A 24655-nucleotide genomic window follows, 5' to 3' on the forward strand; every position below is an offset into this window, starting at 1 on the left:
AGAAACGTGGGGATGATCAGATAAGAGTTGATGTCCCTGTCTATACGCCCATAATCTGCTGCAGGGCCCACAGGAAATGTTTCTCCATCCTTCACTCAATTCAGAGAAAAGTGATATTCTGGTTTATTTTATCCCATGGGGACACTAACACTTGGGACTATGCTAAGCTACTCCAACTGAAGGGTACAATTAGAAGTTGCCACATGCAGCATCTTCTATTACTCTGTGACATCTGTGGTCCAAAAAAAAAATGGTGGCCACTTGGCAAAGCCGCTCAGCCAAGGCACTGTGCTACACCAACTAGAATGGAGTCACTGAGCAGGTGGAATTGGCACTGACTGCCCTGCTCATCTAGCAATGTTCTGGTGGAATGATGACAAATCTCACTTGGGCACTTTAATAATGAATAAAGGACATTTTGTCCTGCACACCTTACAGAGCCTAAGAAAATGATTCCTCAAAGCCCTAACTATTCACTCCTCTTCCAGAAAGCTACCAGTATCAAGCTGGTGTAAGCCAAGAGAAAAGCGTTCTTCCAGTCAAGGCAGTTTACCTCCATTGAAACTAAAGGGTTGTCAACACCAGGTAGGAAAAAAAACAAGGAGCTGATATGAGGGGGTTGTATAGACGCAGCACATCTCTGTAAACAACGCTACACACCTCAGGGGTAGAAGTAAAAAAAAAAAAAATTAAGGAGGGAACAACCTGGTATCTAAGTTTTGAGCTATATTGCATGACCTCCTGCACAAGCAAAAGTAGATGGGAAGATAAAATTAGATGGAAAAAAAACCCCAAAAAACTACATCTCACACCAAGGGGTCAATCCTATTAACCCTGAACGGTGCGGATGGTTCGAGAATTGCAAATCATCAAACCGGACGCACTTTACGGCGGGCTGGATTTGTTGAAAAGTGCTTGCAACTCCATGTGGGTGCAAGCAATTTTCAGCTAATTCGGCCCTGCGAAGGGTGCGAGTTAGGCTGAATTAGTGTGTCGGTTTCAGCGTTGAAAACAGCACCCGAACAGTAACTCGCACCCTTCGGGGTTAATAGGATCGACCTCCAAGAGGTAAATTGACTTGGACAACACTGTGCTGCCAGAGAAACCTTTAGCCCCAGAGATGCATGGGTACAGACTTTACAGGTCTGTACCTTTTTAGAGGCAGAAGCCATCTGCTTTGGGGCAGACCCCTTCTGATGTCAGAGGCCTAAAAAAAGCCCCAGGAATATTACCTGTTGCAAAATGTATTATGCAGCATGTCTTGTATATGGGCTACAGAAAGACTGGAAATCATGCATAAATGAGATGATCATACAGGGTGGGGAATGAACCTCAAAAGTGCAGCATGGAACACAATGAACTGTGTGAACATCCCTGGAATAAGGGAGGCCTCTCCCAAGCTGTTTTTTTCAATCCTGGTATTTGAAGTTGAAAAATGCAGTTTTTCCCCTGCAGAAAACTACAGAGCAAAAGATCATGCTCAAAATTTCACTACAGCTAGTTCTGCAATTTCAGTAGAACTCCGAGCCGGCACTGCGAAAGTGTCAGCATGCTATTGGCCACACGTTGGGAAGAAAAAAAAAAAAAAAAAGAAGAGAATAAAGAGTTGCCAGGCTGTGTGTCTGACTTCTTGGCAGGCTTACCTTAGTGGTGGAAGCCCACAAAAGGAGGAGGTTCTGAACAAGTATGCCACCACCCCACATGCACCAGTACCAGGGATTGCAAAAAGCTTGAGGCCAAAGAAAATTGTGTCCAACACTGGCAAGCAGCCAGAAGCAGAAGTGTCCACAGTTTGATAAAAGAAATTGAGATAAGATATAGATATTTCTAATAATGTGTCTTTAAATAATTCAGTTGTTCTCAAATGTAACACAATAATATGAGACGCATGAAAACCACTTACAAAATTCTGCAAGCACCTCCTCCAACAAAACATTTTACTATAGCAAGGAAGGAGAGCCATGTACAATACAGGAAAGAGCCTGTGGTATCACAGTCATGAGCAACGCGGTGCGTGGGGGTAGGGGGGTTTGCAAAGATCATAAAGACTACAGGACAAATGCAAACCAAATAAAAATACTTAAAAAAAATAAAAATAAATAAAGACTACAGGAGCTGATCTTGTACACAAAGCAGCTTGAGACAAAAATGCGACAACTATGGTTTGTCTTACTGTATATGTTTGGTTAAGGATGCTGTATAGGAGGATTCTGCTTTATTAAAATGATCATGCAGTGAAGCAAATTACATATAAAAAGGTAAAAGTTTTGTTGAGAGCAGAACCCTTTCCCAATCGCTCCCCAAGCACAGATGGTAGTGGCATTCAGTCACCTAGTATTTCAATGCATAAACAATTTTTGGTTCTCCTTTGGCTACTTCTGGGTTGGGTACGCTCGCCAAACTATCCAAAATAAAGTAACTTAACTCCATGCCAACATGGATAGTTCATACCCCCACTATCCACGTTGGCATGGAGTTGATTTTAGATAGCGCGGCGAGCGAATCGAGCCCCGCAAGGGGACTCAGACGCACGGCGCCAGCTACACAAGTACCCAATTTTTACAGCACATAATATACATAATACCCAAATTAGAAGGCTGTTATTCCCCAAACTAGTGAAAAACACTAAAAACTAAAATACCAAAGAGCAATACATACTTAATGAGCTCAACTGTTTCAGAGTACATAGGAAACGGTGATTTGGACTCTTGGATGCTCTTCTCTAATGCATTGCCGCACTCAATAAAAGAAACCACTGCATCAAGGTAGTATACTGCTTTTTCAAATCGGTCAGACTATAAAAAAAGACAAGAAAACAAACAAAAACAATCAACCATGATAGCATGATTTAAGTGTAGATTTACGTTTGTGTAATCTGTGAAATGTGCACGGTGTACCTCATCTTGAGTCTTACTCAGACCAGACATGCTGCAAATTTGCAGACAATATTGGCCACTGTGTCTTATATAGCAGTGTGGGAAGGAAGAGATACTTGCATATGACCGGCTTTAGAATTAAGGAAACAGCAGGTTAGCACCAAAATGATTGCCACCTCCAATTCGAACAGCTCGTAGTTTAGCTTACAATAAAGGGTTGCCAGTAGCATCCTCACTCCAACTATATCAGTTGCCTGATTTAATACTGGTGGCCAATAAACGTCCTCACAGTAGTCATGTACTATTTTAGCCAACAGTTACAATTGTTATTTTATGGCCTTAAATTCCCCAAATGTCAGACTGTAGCCTTATTTGGATTAGGCTAGCTTCTATCCCTGTTGGCTTTCTGTGTGTGATCTCAATGTACAGCGCTGTGGAATATGTTGTCACTTTGTAAAATGTTAATAATAAAAATAAAGGGTTTACGCAACAGTATTAAGACTCTTACCAAAGCATCTGCATTATGCTTGAGTTTCTTTGCTTCAGTATTTTTAAAGACTCTTACCAAAGCATCTGCACTATGCTTGAGTTTCTTTGCTTCTTGAAGGTAATGATCAGCCGAATGATTCCTAAGATAGAACCAATAATATGAAATCATATATTCTGGGTGCAGAAGGCACATGATTCCCAGCAAAATATATTGCAAAGTGATCTAACCGGTACCTTACCTGTCTTCAAAAATCAGCTTAGCCCTTCGGGACTTGTTATCAATTGGTGGTACGAAAGCTACAGCAGTGGTATTATTTGAGTTTTTTTCCTGCAAATTAATGTTTTAAATGATTAGATAATTAAATGATTGTAATACAATTAAACTGGTACAAAGTATTTTACTGTAGCAAATCAATAATACTTCACACCCATATCTGGGCAATCTTAATCCCTCTAGAGCAGGGCTGGGCAACACGGCCCTCCAGATGTTAATGAACTACACATCCCAGGATGCTTTGCTTTAGTTTTGCTATGTGGCCATGCTGAAACTGATGCAAGGCATGCTGGGATGTGTAGTTCATTAACAACTGGAGGGCTGGTGTTGCCCAGCCCTGCTCTAGAGCAAACTATAGTATCAGGTAATAAAGTGATTTATTCATTATAGTAATTGAGGGCATGATGGCCCCGGATAATTAGGTATCCAACTCGCAGTGAGACAGAGAAATGCAACATTGCTCATGTGTAGAGACAGTGTAGCCAAAGATCAGGGGTCACCATGAATCCTTTCACAGAACTTGCCACTCCTAAGTCTGACTCTACAGTGCTAGTGCACAGTGCACACGTGTAAACGTGGGTCCAAGCATGCAGACACCTGGCACTGGTTCTTTTGTGGGCCATTTTCAATGAGATTCTCATAGAAATGCAGGGTCATTCGGGTTCAGTGGGAAAGGTGGGAATGTCCCTGCATGTCCCAGGAAATTCATTACCGGGATAGTCTCTGCATTTCTGGTTTGAAAGGGGTATAAGTGCTTAATAAACGCCACTTGGTGGCGTTTATTAAGCAAATTATCTCTCTGGACTGCATACACGAAGGACAAACCACCCTACAGAATTATCTTATACCAAGATAAAAACAAAAAGTTTATGCTACTAAAAAAATGCTAGCATTAAAAAAAAATACAATCAAATATCAAAGGGATGTATTATACTAGAATATTATAAAAATGCTTTAGTTCAATGAGGGACAGCAAAGGCCAAAAAGTTAAAAAATATAGAAGTATTAAGGTAATTGCCTTCTACTGTAGCCTTGTTAAAAACAAGCATACATTGTGCAGTGTAAAGGCGATGCTGACAGAGAACATAGTGGGCCAAATGTAATAGTGTGAGAGTTTCAGAAAGAGAGAGATTTTGGGAGTTTTCCCCTTTGTTTTTTAAAGCAGCAATCAATTACACTGCAAAACCAGGTTGATTTTGCCATGTAATTGATTGCTGCTTTAAAAAACAAAGGGAAAAACTCTCACTTTCTGAAACTCTCACCCTATTACATTTGGCCCAGTGTGTCCTACTACTAGTCTAATGTAATATGGATGCAGTTGTGGATGTTCCAATGATTGGAAATCCCATTTGAACATCCCATCCAGCAGCACTCAGTCAGACACAGCAACTTGACAGGATGGAAGTTTACATAGAAACCGCTCCACATAGGATGTAGACTACCGCAGAAATTGAATTCAACAGGTATTGTGCCTCAATGCCAGTTTAGCTTTAAGTGACAAGTCTGCACGGAGTGCACAATTCTAAACTATTCATAAGTACTTTTAGATGCATGTGTAGTTTGCTAGAAATCTCAGACCCATCCGCATTTGAAATTGCATGCACCTCAAAATCAGGTCCAGTGTACAGTAGTTACATCCTATGTGCAAGTCTGCACAGAGCATTTCTATTACCTTATGAGACTGGGGGTATTTCCATGAAAGGATGCATCATTTTAAAAGTACAATCCAGTATGGACTTTTCAAACCAATACACACAAAAAAAAACCCACTGACAATGAAATGTATAGCAAACTTTACATGTGAATACTTATTAGCTCCTCAGATAGTAAGAGTGCTCTGTAACTCTACCTTGGGCTCCTTTGTAGTGCTAGAGGACTTCCCTTCAGTCTTTCTCTGCTTGGCAGAAGAGCTGGTTTTGGTGCTGCTTTCCTTAGTGCTGCCACTGCTGCCAGATTTCAGGGAGGACGATTGGCTAACTGTTCTTTTTCGTGGTCCATTCTCTGTCTTGGAATCTTTCTGTAGTGCAGGTGGGGCAGGAGAAGGCAGGGGATCCTTTTCTTTAGCTGGATTCTGTTTGGATAACCTACAAGCATTTCAAGTTTTACAATTAAAATTAATTTTATTCTAATTAGAAGAAAAGGCAATTATAATTTAACAATAGACAAGGTAAGAAACCAAATACTGGAACAAACCATACTGGCAGTGCTCTTGACGCAAATAGCAATGAAAAAAATGGTTACACTATGTAGCACAAGACATAACTGGGTGTGTGTGTGTGTGTGTGTGTGTTTATCAACTGGCAGCAATGGCTACATTGTGCCAATGCCTCAACCATTTCACCAGCATACAAAACCACTATTACAGATTCACCTTTGGACCCCATAGAGGTGTACCAGAACATCTGTGGATTTATTTTACTGAAATTAATGGCGAAGTGAGAAGTTGCACATCACTGCCAATGGAATCCCACCCTTCTTACTTACTCTCTATTGGACACTTTGTGGCTAGACGTCTTTTCCTCCACCTTTGGTTTTTTGCTCTCATTACCCTTGACCTCATCATCATTCTGTAAAGAGAAAACACAACAAGGAAGCAATATCAATAAAGCTGCATGATCTGCCACCCAACTAATGCATTTACACCTTTTGCGTTAAAGGTGCCCACACACTAGAACGATTTTTTTGCAGAATGGCCGATTTTTACCGATTATCGGTCAAAAATTGGCCGATTTCGGTCCGATGCGCGCTCCCGTGTATCTTTTGCTAAATCTTCTGATCTTACGTGCTGCATGAAAGATCAAAAGATTTAACAAAAGATCCATAGGAACGCACATGGGATCTTAAGAAATATCTTTGGTAAAGATGTGCGCTTGCCTGAAATCTTTTGTCCAGGACAGACAAATGATTTGAAGGCTAACTTATGCGCACATCTTAAAATCCTAGATCTTTCTAGTGTGTGGGCACCTTTAGAAGCATTAATAAGAACAAAACATGTGCAACTCCCATTTATTTAAACACGTAAACAAAAAGGAAACAGATTTTCCTTAACCAAAATGCCCTCTATCGACTGAGTGATTATCAGTAAGGTCATCAAATACAGACAAATGCAGAAGTGAAGAACACTGCAGGGTGTCAGTGGCTGAGAAAAGTAGTGTGTATTGCACTAATTAGTAAGATCAGATAGATAGTAAAAGCGGACAAGGCTGCAGATAATAAACATCTTTTTAAATTCGGTTTTAAATGTGGGCAGCCCAGGCGGGCAATGGATTCAATCACAATGTGTGCAAAAAACATGGGGCCTGCTTAGTGTGACAAAGTGATAACCATTGCTGCCTAACTGGGCATACTTAGAACAAATCCATACGGTAATCATGATCCAAATGCATGGTCTTAAACTTTCAATGAACTTTAGGGAGTGTCAGGCAAAGCACTGCACCTCAAGCACACGTCAGAAAGTATAACTCACATTCTACATTTTAAAAAACGTGTGAATTGACAAATGAAAAAAAAAAATAATAATAATTTTTTTGTACTTAAGAATCATCCATCACTAACGTTTAAATATTTGAAGATGCAGTTAGCTCAGCAGGAAATGCATCTCTTGCTGTAACTGGAGCAGCCAGGGTCATATACTGTACTCACTATATCTGTAGCATTAGTAATTGCTCAAATACTGTTTCCACTACTGTGCACCTCTAGGCTACAGGTAAACCTCCTTTTTTCATCTATAACTGGTATGAGACTATTCCTCTATAATGAGCTAAAGTCTGCCAAATTCAGAAAAGTGCCCACATACGGAATTTAAACATGGATAGTGGATAGCAATGCTGAGCAACAGTCCTCAGGTCATGAAATAAATTCCCGACATAAGCACTGCGAACGTTTGTACATCACCAAGCTTTGTGTGCACTTCCACCAGATTCTCTGGGGTATTCCCACACTCCAAAATTCTGGTAGGTTAATTGGCTTTTAACAAAAAAACTGTTCTCGAAGTGGGATCTTATTGTTGATTGGCTGTCACATGTTTCGGATAGCCAATAAGATCCCCACTTTGAGAACTACAGAATCCACATAAAACAGAAACCACACAACTCTACAAAAAATAACCAGTGATAAGAAATCCATGTTGTGGGGAATATAGATTGTAAATTCTGTGACAAAAAAATATTCTCTGTAAACTGTCACTTAATATATGTGCTCTATATAAATACCACTGGAAAAGTGCGAATGAAAAAAGCGAAAGCAAGGAAGAAGCAAATAACTACAGACTAATAAGCCTTACATCCGTAGTAGAAAAGGTCATGGAGGAACTAAGAGAATATGTTAAAACAACTTCCAGAATCCTAAACAGAATGAAATTACTGGGAAAAGATCATGCCACTCAAATCTTTCAGACTTTTTGACACTGCAACTAAAATAGCAGACCAGATAGGGGGATATGTCAATGTGGCATATCTAGACCTAAGTAAGGCTTTAACACGGTCACACATGGACTGCTGAATAAACTTGACAGCCTAGGATTGGTTTTCAAAACATTTAATTGGTTAGGTTGGTTGCAGGAGGAAACAGAAACTTGTAGTAAATGGGAGTGCATTCTATGGACAAAATGTTACCAGATGACTATTACAGGGATCTATACTTGGACTAGTGCTCTAATATATTTGTTGGTGACCGACAAATGGAATTGAATTAAAAGTATGCCTTTTTGCAGAGCACACAAAGATATGCAAAAATGATTGAGGGTCTAGGTAGACTTGAGGAATGGTCAAAACATAGCACAAAAAGGGCCTTGGTTGGAAAATAACCCAATGGGTATTGCTTGTTCTTTAGAGTTGAAATGAAGTGTAAACACAACTGCAATATGCTCATTCTAACATTACTGTACGGGTCCAGACAAACCACCACTAACCTTGTGCTTCCTCTTTCCCTTGTTTGAAGTTTTTTCAGTCTGTTTCTGGGTCTCTTTTGGATGTTTCTCTGGTGCACTCTTTTCTACCTTCAGTGGTTCAGTCTCCTTAAAAGGCCTCCCAGGTATTCGTGATAACAGGCTCAAGTCGATCTTTACAATAAGGGGGTATCTGTCCTCTGGCTCACTTAGGGGTGAAAGAAGCTCTTTCTCTTCCATAGGAGAGAACAATCGTTGCCGAAAAAAGCTATCATCCTCCTCAACGGAGGGTTTGGCTGGAGGAGTCCTATTGCTCTCTGAATACTTAGGGGTTTGGGATGAAGGAGGGAGGCTCTCAATTTCATCAGAGTCAGAAGATGAGGTATCAGTTTCAATAAACTCCTTGGATTTCTGAGATGGTTTATTTGAAGGCTTGTACTTTTTCCTTTCTGCTGCAGGCCGAGGAGACGACTTAGGCTCTTTTTTAATACTGGGCTTTCTGGAGCCCTTTGTGGCGGCCTTATGTCTATTAACAGGCAAATTGGTGGTTGTTTCTGCAGTTGTTACACTTTCTATTTTGAGTTCTCTTCTTGGTGCCTCTACAGCTGCTTTCTCAACTTTTTTTGGTTGTTTTTTACCAACATTTCTTCTCTGAGTTGTACTCTCACTTTGAGCTGGAGACTTCTGCCTCCCGCGGCTCCCCTCTGAGCCTTTTTGTGCCGCTTTGGAGTCTCTGACTGGGGTAGAATTATTGGACTCCTTTGGCCCACTTGGTTCTGTATAGCTAGATCCTGTTCCCTGCTCTTGAACTTCCTTTTTGTAACCTTGTGATGACGGAATATTGCTCTCTACTGAAGATGCGGGAGACACTTTGTGTGGATTCACTTTATTTAACCAATTATCCAATTGCCACTTATTTGATGGTGGAGGATCAGGCTTAAATAGAATACAAAGTAAAGCAAATATTTAACAAAAGCTGAAGATTAAGCACACTGGTAAAGAAACAGAAAAGTTACACCAACAGACAACATTATAACTAAAGCTGGCCATACACCGCAAGATTATGGGAGTATCCAATTACCCCCTTTCAAAACATCTGGTTTGAAAAACGCACGCTTTCCACTGATTTTCTGATTCATTTTTCAAATATATGTCTGACCATTTTGGTCAGTTTCCATTGTTTGGCAACAAATGGTTGATTACCATTCACTTCCATACATTACCAAAAACGCATTAATTTCAGGGAATTGGTTGGACAAATAATCTTACCATTAATGGCCATCTTAAGAAATGTACCACAAAGAATCTTTAATAAACCAATCGTCAAAAGGAGCTTGAGTCATTAAAATGTTGCACCAAGTACTCTTCATAGGAGTAGCTGCCATTTAATAGAGAAGCAGAAGCAAGCAGTAGCCGTGAGAAGGACTAAGGTGGATATTCAATTCTGGGCGCTATATTTGACAGGGGAAATAATGCTCGCCGCCGATTTAATGCTGTCTTTTCTGACAGCACTGAGGGTGGATCTTGACAAAAACAGATCACCCTTCAAAAACCAGATGGACCGGTTTTGTAGGAAATAGCCATGGATTGCCAAATTCACGGTCATTTCTCAAAATCTATAGCAGTTTTCCCCGGCACGCCAGATTTTTGCCACTCGACAGGCGGAACATTGAATTTTGCCTGTCGAGACAGGCGAAAACAGGACAATCGTAATCCAGGATTGAACCCCCTCCCCTTAGTGTAATTACATTGTTTAGGTCATTAAGTCAAATCCATTCAAAAGGCTTCATGGAAAAGATGCAAATTATGAAGTACTACATAACAAGAATCCCCTTATTTGAATTAATTAATGCAAAAAAAGTCTGTTAAAAATAACTTCCGTAAATCAGTTTAGCTATCTAATATAGGACATTACAGGAAGTCTAAACAAGATAACAATGCACAATCGTTTTCATTCAGATAAATATATTAAGTTATAAATACAATATCAGGTGCAAAACTTATCAAAGTTACACAAAGAAACTGATAACACCAATAATAAATAATATCAAATCAATAAAATGCAGCTCCCAGGTAATCTGTTATTGTTAGAGAGTAGCGCGGCTGACATTATATATATATTTGTACTCTTATTATACATATTAAATAATTATGTTATACTCTGCCAAGGATATCATAACTTTTATAAATGCTTTTATTCTGATCAACTCTACACTAGTTTTAGGCGCCTGCAAGTATGTTTTCACCCATGCTCTTCTTGACTTTTCTGTTCAATCATACCCTACACTTTTAATGTTAATGAAAAAGCTAATCCTGATTTTTCGTTAGCAACTAATTGGTAAAAAAAAAAAAAAAAACCTGCAAAAAAGAAATGCTCATCATTTAAGGTGCACACAGTACAAGAAACTATATAGTCTGCTGTGTACGCGCGGTGAGATTTGACATTAGATTTTGACTATATAGTCAAAATCGCATCGGGATTGCATACACATCGTATGGAGATAGAACATGTTTTAAACCTTTCGATCCCATTCCGATGAGCGCTCCTGCTCAGCACAAATTGAATAGCGAAATAGACCGTGTAGCAATGACTGTACAGTGGAAATCTAAAGCATATAGCATGAATTGTATTTACATAGTACAGAGTTAGCAAAGATTGCATAGCAATCGTATCTTAAGTTGAATAGCAAAGGAATCTCACCGTGTGTACACACCATAAGGTTTGGATTTAATATGAGACGAGATTAAAAGCACAGAACATTTAGCACACCTTTTCAGACTGCAATATTACCTCAGGAGAGGCACAGCGTGATGGTTCATTTGCCTCACTGTCACTGGAGCTGCTTTCACTTTCAGAATCGGATCCAGAGCTGCTCTCTGACCCACTGTGGCTGCTCGAATCATCCCTGGAATTCTCAGCACCTTCACTGTTAGGTTGTGATGGCTCAGAATTACTGACGAGAGAAGAGAAAAAAAGAAATTAAATCTAGGATATCTTTGAGAATTAGCAATTACGAAAAAATAAAAATGAATGAAAAGGTTATTGCTCAGTAGTGCATCACTAAAAATGCACTCCTTTACAAAGTACAAACACAGTTTTATAAGACAAACAAAAAAAAAACCAGTATGTTATAAAATAACTTTTACATTTAATCTTAAATAATAATTCTAAAGAGAAAAGCTTTTCAAATTACTCGTTTTACATTGATTAAACCCAACAATACCATTAAACTGGGGCTGAAATCGCCTCGTGTGTATGCCCCTTTACAGATGTACAACATATTTAACCATATCCTCAAAAGAAATGTTAGCCAATATCCAAGTTAAAGACCCGACTAGGATCTTCACAAAGCCATTGTATAAAGGTTGCCCTCAGATGCATGCGATGGCATTTCAAATCAACCACAAGGTAGCTGAAGAGTTGACAGCAGTTAAGCATGATATAGTAACATAATAAGAAACTCTCAATAGTAAGTGATATGCAAACCTACCTTCCTGGTGTGTTGGTTGGTACAGTTTTATCACAGTCCTGCAGAAAAAGACACTACATTTTAAGGTGATATGTAAAGGTCTCAAACAACTGAACTCACTACAGTAGCATTAATCATGGTGTACAGCATTTATGATATATGGAAATAAATAATTCTGAGAAACATTTACAAGTAGCTTGGAAAGCGCTCTTACCCAATAGTTAAAGCGAATCCATGACCAGCTCTTAAATGGGATAGCTCATGAGTACTTACAATAAAATGAGAAAAGGGCCAGTAGTGTACTTGAGGAAGAGCAAGGAAGATCAGTCTTGCCACAATACTTAGGATACATTAAAGTGGTGACAGATAAGGGAGTGAAATGAAAAAAAAAAAAAATGTATGGTACAAGTACATGTATAGTCAGTCTGCGCTTATTACATTGTGTGGGAACCATTGACCATTTTGTCCTGCCTGATATGACAGGTGTGAATGTGTTCCTGAAACACCCCCACTATCCCCGCCAGGCCGAAGCGTGACGAGCCCCGTGAGGGGACGCATTACGAGTCTTCCTGACCTTTTCATACCCCAACTAACCACATCGAGTTTAATTTATAAAGTGTGGCGAGCGCAGCTGAGCCCGAAAAGGGTGGCGATTGCAGTGAGCCCCGAGAGGGCATGCGGAATACATGCAAAGTAATCTGTGTCCCCTCGCCACGCCTCGGGCTCACCACACTTTATAAAGTCAACTCCACGTGGATAGTGGGGGTATGAAAAGGTCGGGAGGACGCGTAAAGCGTCCCCTCGCGGGGCTCCGCCAGCGGAGAGGGTATTATGTGGGTGCCAATGCTGTGTGAGAGGCGCTCACTAGGCTTGCCATGGACATGGCTGCATCTCCTGGGGACAGTACAGTAACTAGCTGCCTGACAGGGACACTACACAGGGCTGCCGCGGAGTCACTACGCTAGGCAGCCATTGGGCTATGCTGGCAACGTAGCTTAGCCTACGCTGAAAACGTAGCTTAGCCGGGCGCAGTGATAATACACAAGGACCGTTGATAGGATTATAAAATAAGTTTGGTTTGCAAGTAGGTAAAGAAAACCAATTCTAGCAATTTTTTGTAAGTTACATTGACAGTACTGCGAGACTGAGGAGAATGTGGTGGTAGTGTCTGTAAGGGAATCTCAGGGGAGCTGCATTTGTTTGTGCAAAAAGAGGAAGGCTAAAGGATGCTAGTGCTTGATATACTGGTCAACAGTCACATAGAACAGTTTATTAGCATACAACATGTGTTCCCAAAAGGTGTGCCTAGTTACTTGGCAGGGGTGCATGAGGTTGGGGTTCAGGAACAAAACAAATTTATGGTCAAAGTGATAGGAACAACCAGTGCTGGTGGGTGCCATCATAAAATACGAGGACAAATAGAACCACAACTATGTTGACCACAACTTAACTGAACCTAAGGGTGACAGGTAAGCTCAAAATGTAGCAATAAGAAACTTTTGTATTAGCAGCCTTGGAAAAAAATGCTGATATTCTAGGGCAGGGGTTTTCAATCTCGGTCCCACACAGTTCATGTATTCCAGGTCACCCGACAGGTGCACTCATTACTCACTACAATTTTAAAAGATCCACAGGTGGAGCTATTTCACTTGATTCTGTGAGGAGACCTGCAAAACATGCTCTGTGTGGGATCCGGAGGACAGAGTTTGAGAACTTGTGTTCTAAGGCACCATGATTCAAGAAAGTGTAGCATCAGCAAACACCTTAAAAACAGTGAAATTGTATTAAGCAATTTATTGGACACAGATTAAATTAGAGCTAGGAATTGCACCCCGCTACTTCTGTCACTGTAAGACGCGTAAAGGTATCCCATTACTGATTTGTTTATTGATAGTTTGTCAGTCTATTATAGTCACATGATGTAGATGTAATAGGGTAAATGTAACAACTTGCGAATTGCAGGCACCGCCTGTTTTATGGGGTGGATTTAGCAGCTATAATTACATTTTCAGCCACCCTGCTAGAACAGATATCTGAAATTGGACTTACTGCTCATATTGGCCATGTAAGATTTATAGCAAGTAAACAAACAACAAAAAACACAACAACACTCTTGTAAATGTACCTGATCTAGATCACTTTCTTCACTGGTGGTTATCATTAAGTCTTCCTTTAAATTGCTGCAAAAACAGAACTAAATTAGTACTATCAATGGCAAAAAATGATTAAACATCATTAAGTGGTCCTCTAATACCAGTTTTACACCAGAATGCCAGGTAGGACCCGGGAAATTGAACACGGGAAATTGCCAGGGCATGCCCTGCCTCAGACTCCATTTACACTGCACTTCAATCCAGGTTATTCCTGTGTAATGCCCTTTTACACTGAAAAGGGATCAGCCCTGTCTTTCCTTGCTGGTGTCATTAAAAATGGACCTTTTGGGCTGTTTGAGATGAGGTCACAAGAAAGGGAAAAGGGAGGGGATGGGGTCTGCTCCCAGCATTGCAGCAAAGATGGCAAATAGTCAGGCTGAGGGTGATGCTGTGGGACACACTGTGTGACAGCCAGCCTGTGTTGCTGCAGATGACGCTGTAGACACACTGGGGAGATTGCCTCCAGCACAGACTGTTGCTGTAGTGTAGGGTACAGGCTGCAAACAGTGTGGAAATGCTGCTTCTGCTGCTGATGTGCTGCTCCATGTGACCTGTGCGGGATGACATCATCTGCCAGAGCCGCAAAGCACCAATCAGCTCTTCACAGCCTTTTCCCCGCCAAATAACCAGGGTAATGACCATTTACACCACCCTGAGCCCCGGATAAGCCCCGTGTCCGACCCTGAACATTTGCCGGGTCAGATTCCCGGGAAACAGGAACCGTGTTATTTTTTTTCAGCCTATTTCCACCACACCCCGCCCCGGACTGGAGCGCCAATATCCCGGGTCCAACCTCTGGTGTAAAAGGGGTATAAAGCAGGCATGTCCAAACTATGGTCCTCCAGCTGCTGCATTCCCTATTAGCAAAACTGTGGCAATCACAACAGCTGGAGGACCATAGTTTGGACATGCCTGCTCTAAAGCCATCTACCCACGTTTGTAAAAATAGGGAAATGATAGTTTTACATATTGCAATACAGGTTAATGGGACTGTTCTGTGATCTGTCCCACTGCATAGAAATATAAAAATATAATTTATACTTTGTAAGTATATAGATATAAACACACACACTTAAAATCCCAGACTCTCATTCATTATGAGATTACTTAATTTAACATTCTATTATAAAATAGCAAAAAAAAAAAAATCAACATAGCTGTCAAGAAGTTATAAACTGGTTATTTATGTTGTGATTATACTGTGTGGGATTTCCCAATTAGTTCATCTGCCTAGTTACATTATCTTGCTTGTCAAAAAAATATCAAAATAGATTTAAAAATAAATGATGCCACTACGAATTAACAGGACCACGAGTGTTCTTTCAGGATAAAAGGTTGTTCCCAGCTTATGGCATTAGCAAAACTCCCTGTGATCTATTTATACTCCGTCACATAATCCAGGAACACACACACACACACACACACACACACACACACACTAATCGTTAGCAATTTAGAACTTGTCCTATACAGGACATTCTTCCCAGCGCCAATTGGCACAAGTTTTAAAAGTATTACTCCAAATGTATTGGCGCATTTTCGATTGGTGCATATATAGGACAATTGTTTACTTATCTATGCTCAGCATAAAAGTATATTCAAGTATAGTGAATTTTAGCATTTTGCAAGCAAAGAGTACTTACGCTTTAGGAGGATGACCATTGGAAGCTTTCGTTGATGTACTGTATCTTTCTGTGAATAAATACACACATTAAATGAACATAAAAAAAAGTTACAAATAAGTGTTTGAACAGAAAACTGTATGCTACAAAGGCAGATTTATTTCCTACTTCACAAAAAATGTAATCTAAATGGTAATTGAACACTAGTCTTATACGGCCCTTACACGGACAGATGATGCTGAAATACAAAGGTTAGTTCTGTATACACTCTGAAACAATTGGATTAACAATAAAGGCATTGGCAATGTTTGTCTGTGCATTAAGGAACACTTTAATGGATTTCTGTTACAGCTTTGGTCTGAGCAAAACATTATTTCTACTGTGGATTGATATAATAATGGATTTAAAAAAAAAGGAACAAAGCATATTGATGAAATAAACCTCACTTTTACTCTTGCATTTTTTATTAAAAAAAAACACCTATGGAATTTTCACATCACAAGTAGCTAGGCTATGAGTGCCAATTAAACTAGAAAATAACATAGGCTTTATAAAAATATGGGAGATAGCCATTATATAACTGAAAACATATCTCCATATAAATGTATTTGTACATTATGTGGGGTTATATGAAAACCTGCATGACAATGACTGCAGAAAGGAAGCCTCCTAAATGCTGAGATTAAGGGGGAAAAACTACCAAAACATTTACATAACAGTGGTTATTATTATGGACAGTTTTGGAGCGCTCATATTAGGGGCAGGTCACAACCCCCAGAAGCCTGTGCACCCCTTCTGAAACACTACTTTCTTTCCACCAGATCTCTAGTAGAATCGCTGCTACACTTGAATCACAAAAATAAAGTAACCATTCAGAGTGTTTGGTGGTACACATCTCTAAGTGGCTCCAGGACCTGGCACTAAAGTCCTCATGGCAACAGGTCCCCAGAGGCAGGACTCTCTCACTTAAATGGCTACAGTTGGAAAAGAAATGCCTTAAAAAAAAACAAAAAAAACAACACAATGTAACAATATTTCTACTTTTATACTGATAAGTGAAATACTGTGTACAGCTGCTGTAGTGTCTATAGCTGGGTAAACACTGGGCAATATATTGGCCATGGGCAGTTGTGTACCCCCAACTATTTAGGGAATTATATAATTCAGAGACATATCACATCAGATGTGCTGCACAGCCTATTGCCAATAAATCTTCAGCTATCAGTGCATCAGGTTGTGTGTACAGTGGTCCACTGCCCACACACAGACTGGCTGCAGAGGCCAATGTCACAAGGTGGGCAGGCAAATTCAATTCCACACCCAGCTAGGTACCCTGACAGGCACGGTGAGTAGCCAAATCGGTAAGTGTGTACACTTGGATCAACCACTCGGCACAATAGTGGTTCTGCCAAAGTGTTTGTCAGGTGTATTCCCAGCTTATAAATCTGTTGCACTATGCGGCTCCCCAGACTCTACATCAATGGCTGGTAGGAAAAAAACACAATAGGCTTTATCAGCCACTGCACACATACCCATGATACATCAACTCAAAAAAATATCTCATTAACTGCAGTCTGGAGGCTCCCACAGACTAATTGATAAGGTCCCCTGCTACAATTACCCTGCGGTACATTACAGAAGCTAACTGAATTCCCACTATGCCCTATTTCAAAACACAACCAATGGCATGCATTTACTGCAGACTTTATGGACAATAATAAGAGGTCAAGTATATCTGTCACTTCTAGGCTACAATACAAATAAAAAGATAAACCAGAAATGTTTCATGCTTTAGAGGAATGAATATACTCACTTTGATCAGTGGAGGAAAAGTTTGTCTGTTGCGTCTCCTTAAAACAAAAAGGTTTCAATTACACAATTTAAATTTAAGACTTACAACACAAAACAGTTTGTAAATATACAATAAAACAAAAAAAGGTTTGCATTTCATTAAACGTTATGTACCATAGCATATAAAGCGAAACAAAAAATGTCTAATTTACCACAACATAGCACATATGCAAATGTTGATTCAACAAGTCATTTTTCACATAATACCCATTAACTAAGTGCTTAAGACTAGTGGCATATTGTTCCACAGTACATCTGCCTCTCCTCCCAAGTCATTTTGGGAAAATAATTATACAGTGTAGAAGATGGGGAGGATCATGGCCACCATCATGGGGGTACTGTTGGCACAGCTGGATTCGGCAGTTGTCCGATGCAGCCAGGGGTTGTAGGGAGAGCGGCATGCTATAAGACATCTGTGTACAGGTGGTTTGGATACCAAAGGTTTCCCGGCTGCTTTCTGCCTTCAGCTACATTTACAGAATGATATTTTAAAGACCTGCATTTTCTCAGGTGCTCATGTTGTCATATGCACTCCTTATACAAAGGCAGCAAGGGATGGGAGCCGGGCACAACGCCGTAACCTCCCCCACTCGATGTGACAGCTGGATATGGAGGGGGAGTGATATGCAGACGTGCTGGGCATACCAAGCTCCGGTCACACTGCCACAGATGAGGTGGATGATAAGGACCAGGCTGACGCTTTTGCCAGTAATCAGTCAGCAGATGGCTATGAGGGGATTGCTCCTCTGATCCTCATCCTGCCTTGCTCTATGTAACTACCTGCTCTCCGGACTCCCTGCCCTGAGGCTGCTGGGGAGCACTTTGGTAACTCCGTTCCTGCCCCAAGCTGAGGAGCCCTCCGCTCTGTTCTGAGCCTACTGCCCTCCACTCAATGCAGCTAGCCCGCAGCTGAGGAGCCTCCGGCCCTTCTGTTTCCCTGTGCAGTGAGCCCTCTACTCCTGCCCAGTGGCTGGGGAGCCATCCATTGGTCTGTCCAGCCCTGAGCTCTCCTGCCTCCTCCCAACTTGGGCTGGCTGCTGTTCATTAAAACGGGTGAGACAAGTGGAACTGTAGCTGCTACATAAAATTGATTCAAGCAGGGTAGGAGCAGTGGTTGGTTTTTATACTGTAGTGCAGGCTTTGTCAGTCCCGAGCCCTACAATTTCTAGTGGTAGCCCTGGGGAGGATCTTACGTTACACTTTTTATTTTGATAAAACTCAATTTAAATGATTAAAACAGGTTTAAAATATCAAGAGTAAAGTGCATAGTGAAACCAACCTTTGTTGGGAATGGAAATTTTGAGGGCTCAGTCTTGCAAGGGGTGTGGATTGCAGTCAGAGGGGGAGGCCATGAGTGTGTCATCTCCTGTAAACAAAAAAAAATAATTAGTTTTACAGGACATGATAATATAAAGGCATTTTCTTGTGTGCAGTGTAGTAGATTACAATTATGTTAGATTCTATACACTGTGGCCTTCATATACTGTATTATTACTGCTGTGCACTACATCAAGGAAATCAAATAACCACAAGTGTGACTGTTTATAATACAATTTAAGTGGGCAAATTTGCCTAGCAGCTGTAATTCTCTGGAACAGAGTACCACCACCAGTAATGGTGAGGTGGAACTAGTTCAACCTCCACTTTGAACAGAAAAGCATAATAGTTTGCATGGGGATGCCAAAAACCCTACTACTGGCCCCTGCCTAATGCGGGGGATGAGAGGGGGATAATAAGATGGCAGAGAGAAATTAGTTCCCACACCTCTCCAGGACCATTTTAAGCCCTGCTCCTCAGTATGATCCTGTACTTTCCTCCATTTCAAAAGGTTGATGTACAGAAGTGGCATATGACTGAATTGTTATGAGTTTTCCATTTGACAATATAAAGATAGTACTGAAACTTTCTATTCATGCGCAATATGTAGGCAGTCTATGGAGAGTTCAATACACATTTTTGTGACACCCCCCACCAATAGATAAGTAAATCAAAAGGTAAGCATCAAATGCAAGTAGGATGTTCCCTCCACCGGCGCAACAATAGTAAGTGGTACCGTACACCACTTTTATGGGACAGTAGGCTCAACTGCTCTGCCTCAGCAACTGCACATCTACCGTGAATGCATGTAGGAGTATTCCTTATGGCCCTTAGAGAGGTGGCTCTCTCAACCCCCATAAAGCAACATACCATAAAGAAGCTATAATATATAAAGGGTATATTAACATTTTATTTATATATATCCTCTATTAAAACTGGTATTATACCATCTATATTTTCTTTTCCATTTTGACTATATTAAACTTAGCTTTATGGTGGTGGCAAAACACTCTAAAGGGCGCTAAAGAATACTCGGACATGCATTCACGGTAAATGATCTATTGCTGAGGCGGAGATGAGGAAAAGACCTCCCATAAAAGGGGTGTACATACTACTCAGTGGTGGGAACATCCTACTTGTATCTGATACGGGTTTTCCTCTGAATAGCTCACCCGGATCTAGACTTAAGAAAGCCTCTAAATGAGAGAACATTTTTTGGAAGCTTGACTCAGACAACAGACCATGCAACCGGTTTAACCACTTTTTCCCTTCCTTGTTCATCCAATCCAAGGATACAGTGTGCAAAGCAGCAACAATTTCATTGGAAAATCGTGTTTAATGTTTTAGCCATACCATTCTTAAAAACTGAGACATTCTGAATATAAAGAATAGTGTCCTTAGACAACTGCGCTATAGAGTAATCCAACATAGCTATAAAAAACATTTATCCATGTCCTCCTACAGCGAGGATAAAGGGTTTGTAACCGGTGTGTGACCTGAAAATGACATCGGTGCTTGGTCGATGCCTTGCACAGCAATTCTTCTAACTGTTCAGCGGGCAGGAACGCAACCGATTTTTCTTCATATTAAACAGAGTGTTGCCAGACTCCATACTGTGAAAATGATAGCAAACTGCCCATACTGAAATATAGAGCCCCATGTCATCCGTCAGGGAGGGGACGCAATTTATGAAACTTTTGTAAATGTCATTGAATCTCCCTTATATAAACCAAATATAAGGAGACAGCAATTCGCAAATGTCTATTTTCTTGTGGCACTATATGTAGCCTGCAAGCTATTTTTCTTGAGGTAATTTCGGTTTAAGGTTTTAGAAGATATAATAGTGTACACAGTTCACACTAGGCTGTTTTAAAAGGGCGCCCTGCCCGATTTTTTAAGGGCAAAATGCACCCTGCCATTCTAGCAGCGCCCTGCTAGAACAGCCTGTTTCCGCAGGTGCGCACGGGAAGCCCAGCACCCCTGTAGATGCCCGGTGCTTCCCTGGCAGTGACTTTAGCGGGGCCTGGCCCAGCCCCAATGATGACCTTTGCTGAGGTCGGCTGCCAGACATGACCACCCTGTCCTGGCCAGTTCCTAAAAGGGACACTAATAGTAAGGGGTAAAATGTTCATGCTTTGTAAATATTACATTATAATAGGCTTACTTTGCTATCTGGACTAATAAATATTCACTTACTTTAAGAATTTCATCCACACAGCTCACATCACCAGATGCAGAAGCCTGGAATAGGAAGAGAAGGGAAACTTGTGAAACTAACAAACTGCAAGCCATTGGTTTATAAATACATTATAATTAATTCATATTTACATTTTAGGTCTTTCATTTATTTTATTACAGTTACAAATCCCGTTGCGCCTTACAATAGGAAACAATGATAAATCAAACTAGGTAGTAACAAACAAGAGGTAGGAGGGCCCTGCTTGTAAGCTTAGAATCTTATTACTTTTAAAGGTTTCTACTAATCAATGGATTTATTTTCACGCTAGAATGTGTCCATAGATAGCGATACACTCAATGTAAGCGGTAAATTGGTTTTGTAGACGATTACAATAGGTAACTGTGTATTATAGCCTTATTGTATAGATGGCATGGCAAACTATAACAAACACTAAAGCGATATCATTGCAAGCTACTTATCCACTTGCCTGGTTTGGGTTGCATGTGATGTGACCACATTCACTAGTACATTACCTGGCATGGTTGCGTCACATGATGTGCTGCTCGCACTATGGGCCTTATCTAGTTCACTCTCTGACAAAATCCTTCTTAGATGGACAAAACCATGTGCACTGCAGGGGGGGGCAGATGTTACTTGTGCAGAGAGAATTAGATTTGGGTGAGTTATTTTGTTTCTGTGCAGGGTAAATACTGGCTGCTTTATTTTTACACTGCAATATAGATCTCACTTTGAAGTAAAACCCCACCCAAATCTAATTCTCTCTGCACATGTTATATCTGCCCCACCTGCAGTGCACTTGGTTTTGTCCATCTAAGAAGGATTTTGTCAGAAAGAGTGAACTAGAATAACCCCCTATGTGCCAGACAATGGAGCGGCAGTATAACTGCTGCCATCACTGGTAGAAAGGCACCCCAGAATGCTGTGCAACTTGTTTTGTGGAAAGCATGTACCAGGCATTTCATTGTGGTAAGAGAAACTTTGCTCTTTCCCCAACACAATTTAGCAGAGAGAACTGATCATCACAGTCCCAGACACATGCTCCACAGTGCTCTGCGTGTAGGGGATAGGGGGAGAGTAATCAGAGGAAAAAAACCTTGGTCACAGGGTATTCGTGGATTATTTTAATGCTACCAGGGGAGTATGGGACATAGGTAATACAAGAGAGATACCCGCACAAGGACTAATTCTTTGGTGCTAATCCACAGACTGGATTAGCAAATCTCCATCCGTGCTGCTTACTACTCTTGTTCTGTCATGGATCACTATCTGTTCATATTATGGCTGGAAATTCACAGGTTCTAGTTGCTGTCCTGTATGTAGATAATCTATACAAATCACCTTCATGACATTACTTCATTTCAATACATGTTAGGATCACACACACACACACACACACATTTAGATCTAGCCGGTTGGCACACAGTGAAGGCCGACAAGCGGTTCGCTGGTGCTTTGAGAGGCTAAGCCGAGCCCTGGCATCCGGTATCACATTTATGCATTTTGAGAAGCCTATCAATTGTTGCCACGTATTTCATTCATTAGTCGGGCCGTTATCGGTCACTGTAATGTTTGAATGTGCTTTTTCATCCATTCCCAGCCCATTGTCTTGCCCACTCATCAGGTGAGCGTTTGTTTATGTCAGAGGGGAGCAATAAACTATTCCGCAAATTCTTTATCTGTGAATTTAATATTTATCTACATTTTATTTTACAATCTAATAGATGAACGGGCAGACATATCTATCGTTTATATGCAATGTATGCATGTGGTTGGATAAATGACTAAGCAGATTAATAATTTTTTTTATTTTTTTAAATATTTTATAATATTTATTAGTTTCAAATCCACTAGGACTCTCCCATATTATATTCCATCTATTATTTGTTATCCATTATAATCATCCAATATCATCCCGTTTCATTTTACATTTGTATTTTTGTTGTACTGTATTTTTATTGTTGGGGTTGTCAATTGTTGATTTTATTTATTGACCTATCAATTCATCTAGGCAAACAGTTGTCAAAATTTTCAAAATTGATCATGCTTGTCATTCTATGAATCTAGTGAAAAATAATAAATATTGGACAATTATTAATAATATTTCTATACCCAGAAAAATAAATAAATGACATACGGGAATGCATTCGTGTATATGTGTCTTACATTATCGGTGTCCTAAGAATTATTAAAATATTCCAAGTATAGGACATACCATTATTAGGATTTAAGACTACTGGGGGAGGTCTATTAAAAATAGGGGAGTGGTAAGTTTTTTGATAATAGGGGTCTGTGAACTCAGAGGGAATGGGTGGGCTGTTTGCCAAATTTACTCCTAGACATAAACAAGCTAGGACTCTCTCACTTCTACTTAAAACTATAATACTAGCTAGATGTCATGTCAATGCAAGTTACTTCAAGTTTCATATTGTGGCAAGACTCTAAGCTTGTTAGGTCTCATGTTGACCCAAGTGACATAACTGGCTAGGTCGCAAGCTATATTGATGGCAAAAACTCATGTCAATGCAATATACTTGAATTGTCATGTAAACAGAAGCTAATTTGGCAATGTTGACACCAGAAACAGGGCTAGCCTGGTCTTGTGTTGGGCACATTTCTGGAGAGACAAGTATACTGGGGAGATAGGGGGGCTCCTAGTTAGGAGTAACAAGATAAATGTATTCAAATAGAAAGTCTAAAAGTAACTTCCATCAGAAAACAGACATGCAGTAATAACTTACATCTAAAGGCTGGGAAGGCATTTTCAACTTTGTTAAATTTGCTTTGTTACTCGATTTCAGCTCACTCATGCTATTGCCTTGAGACTGACTGCTGTAGTGTTCAGTGGATAGCTTTGGTTCCATAGACTCTGGCCCATCCATAGGTCGTACATAAGCTGTAGGTTTTTGCAGCATTGAACTAGACTTGGACATCAGAGATGGGGGAAATGTTTGTGAGGAGAGTTGTCCACTTGAGAACGAAGGTGCTCGAGAAGGAGAGTCCCAGTTAGCATCTGGGTCCCTTGGAGATTTGGGGCGTGGACGTTCCTTGCTGTGATGATCATTCCCATGGGCACGGGAATGGCTAGAACTTAATGCAGATTGCTTTGCTGGGCTAATAGAACGAGATTTGGAGTGCTCGGACCCGTGCTGCCCCTTTTTACGGCTACTGCTGTAGGATTCCCTATCATGCCTTTGACTGCTGCTGTTCCCACTGCTGCTTCTGCTGTGCCCTCCTTGGTTACCAGAGGAGGAACGTTTCTGGGACTGAGAAGAAGTGCTTGCTGCAGGACCCACAGGAGTCCATTTACTGCTTTGGTGAGAATTACTGTGTCTCTGTTCACCAAAGAAACCCTGTCCAGATTTATCATCAGAGGGTGGTGGAGGGACAGCGTGCTTGGGAATGCCAATTGGCGAAGGGCGGTCACTTATCATATCCTTCATTTCATCGTAGTTTCCCAGCATGCTCTGGATTCGGTTTGATAATTTATCTTCCTTACTTGTCTGAAACAAACAAAAGAC

The 24655-nt window shown here is 40.6% G+C and overlaps 1 protein-coding gene across 9 annotated transcripts in view; it reads right to left on the minus strand.

Moving 5' to 3' along the window:
* Positions 1-24655, minus strand: part of AFF4 (ALF transcription elongation factor 4) — an 86421-nt gene that overhangs the window by 10733 nt on the left and 51033 nt on the right. For 2 of the 9 annotated variants that reach the window (XM_083181961.1, XM_083181952.1), the window contains 14 exons: positions 23876-24637; positions 21134-21178; positions 18900-18986; positions 17583-17619; positions 15791-15839; positions 14120-14174; positions 12016-12068; positions 11295-11478; positions 8549-9460; positions 6124-6206; positions 5489-5723; positions 3605-3693; positions 3385-3505; positions 2659-2795 (listed from right to left, as the gene is read on the minus strand). In XM_083181961.1, coding sequence (XP_083038087.1) covers positions 2659-2795; positions 3385-3505; positions 3605-3693; positions 5489-5723; positions 6124-6206; positions 8549-9460; positions 11295-11478; positions 12016-12068; positions 14120-14174; positions 15791-15839; positions 17583-17619; positions 18900-18986; positions 21134-21178; positions 23876-24598 — 2810 coding nt within the window. In that variant the 5' untranslated portion in view covers positions 24599-24637. The remainder of the gene's footprint in view (positions 1-2658; positions 2796-3384; positions 3506-3604; positions 3694-5488; positions 5724-6123; positions 6207-8548; positions 9461-11294; positions 11479-12015; positions 12069-14119; positions 14175-15790; positions 15840-17582; positions 17620-18899; positions 18987-21133; positions 21179-23875; positions 24638-24655) is intronic. The other 7 variants (XM_083181953.1, XM_083181954.1, XM_083181958.1 and 4 more) reach the window with 7 other exon arrangements.

This window comes from Crinia signifera, chromosome 4 (genome assembly GCF_055691185.1).
Source record: "Crinia signifera chromosome 4, ASM5569118v1, whole genome shotgun sequence".
NCBI classification, from domain to species: Eukaryota; Metazoa; Chordata; class Amphibia; order Anura; family Myobatrachidae; genus Crinia; species Crinia signifera.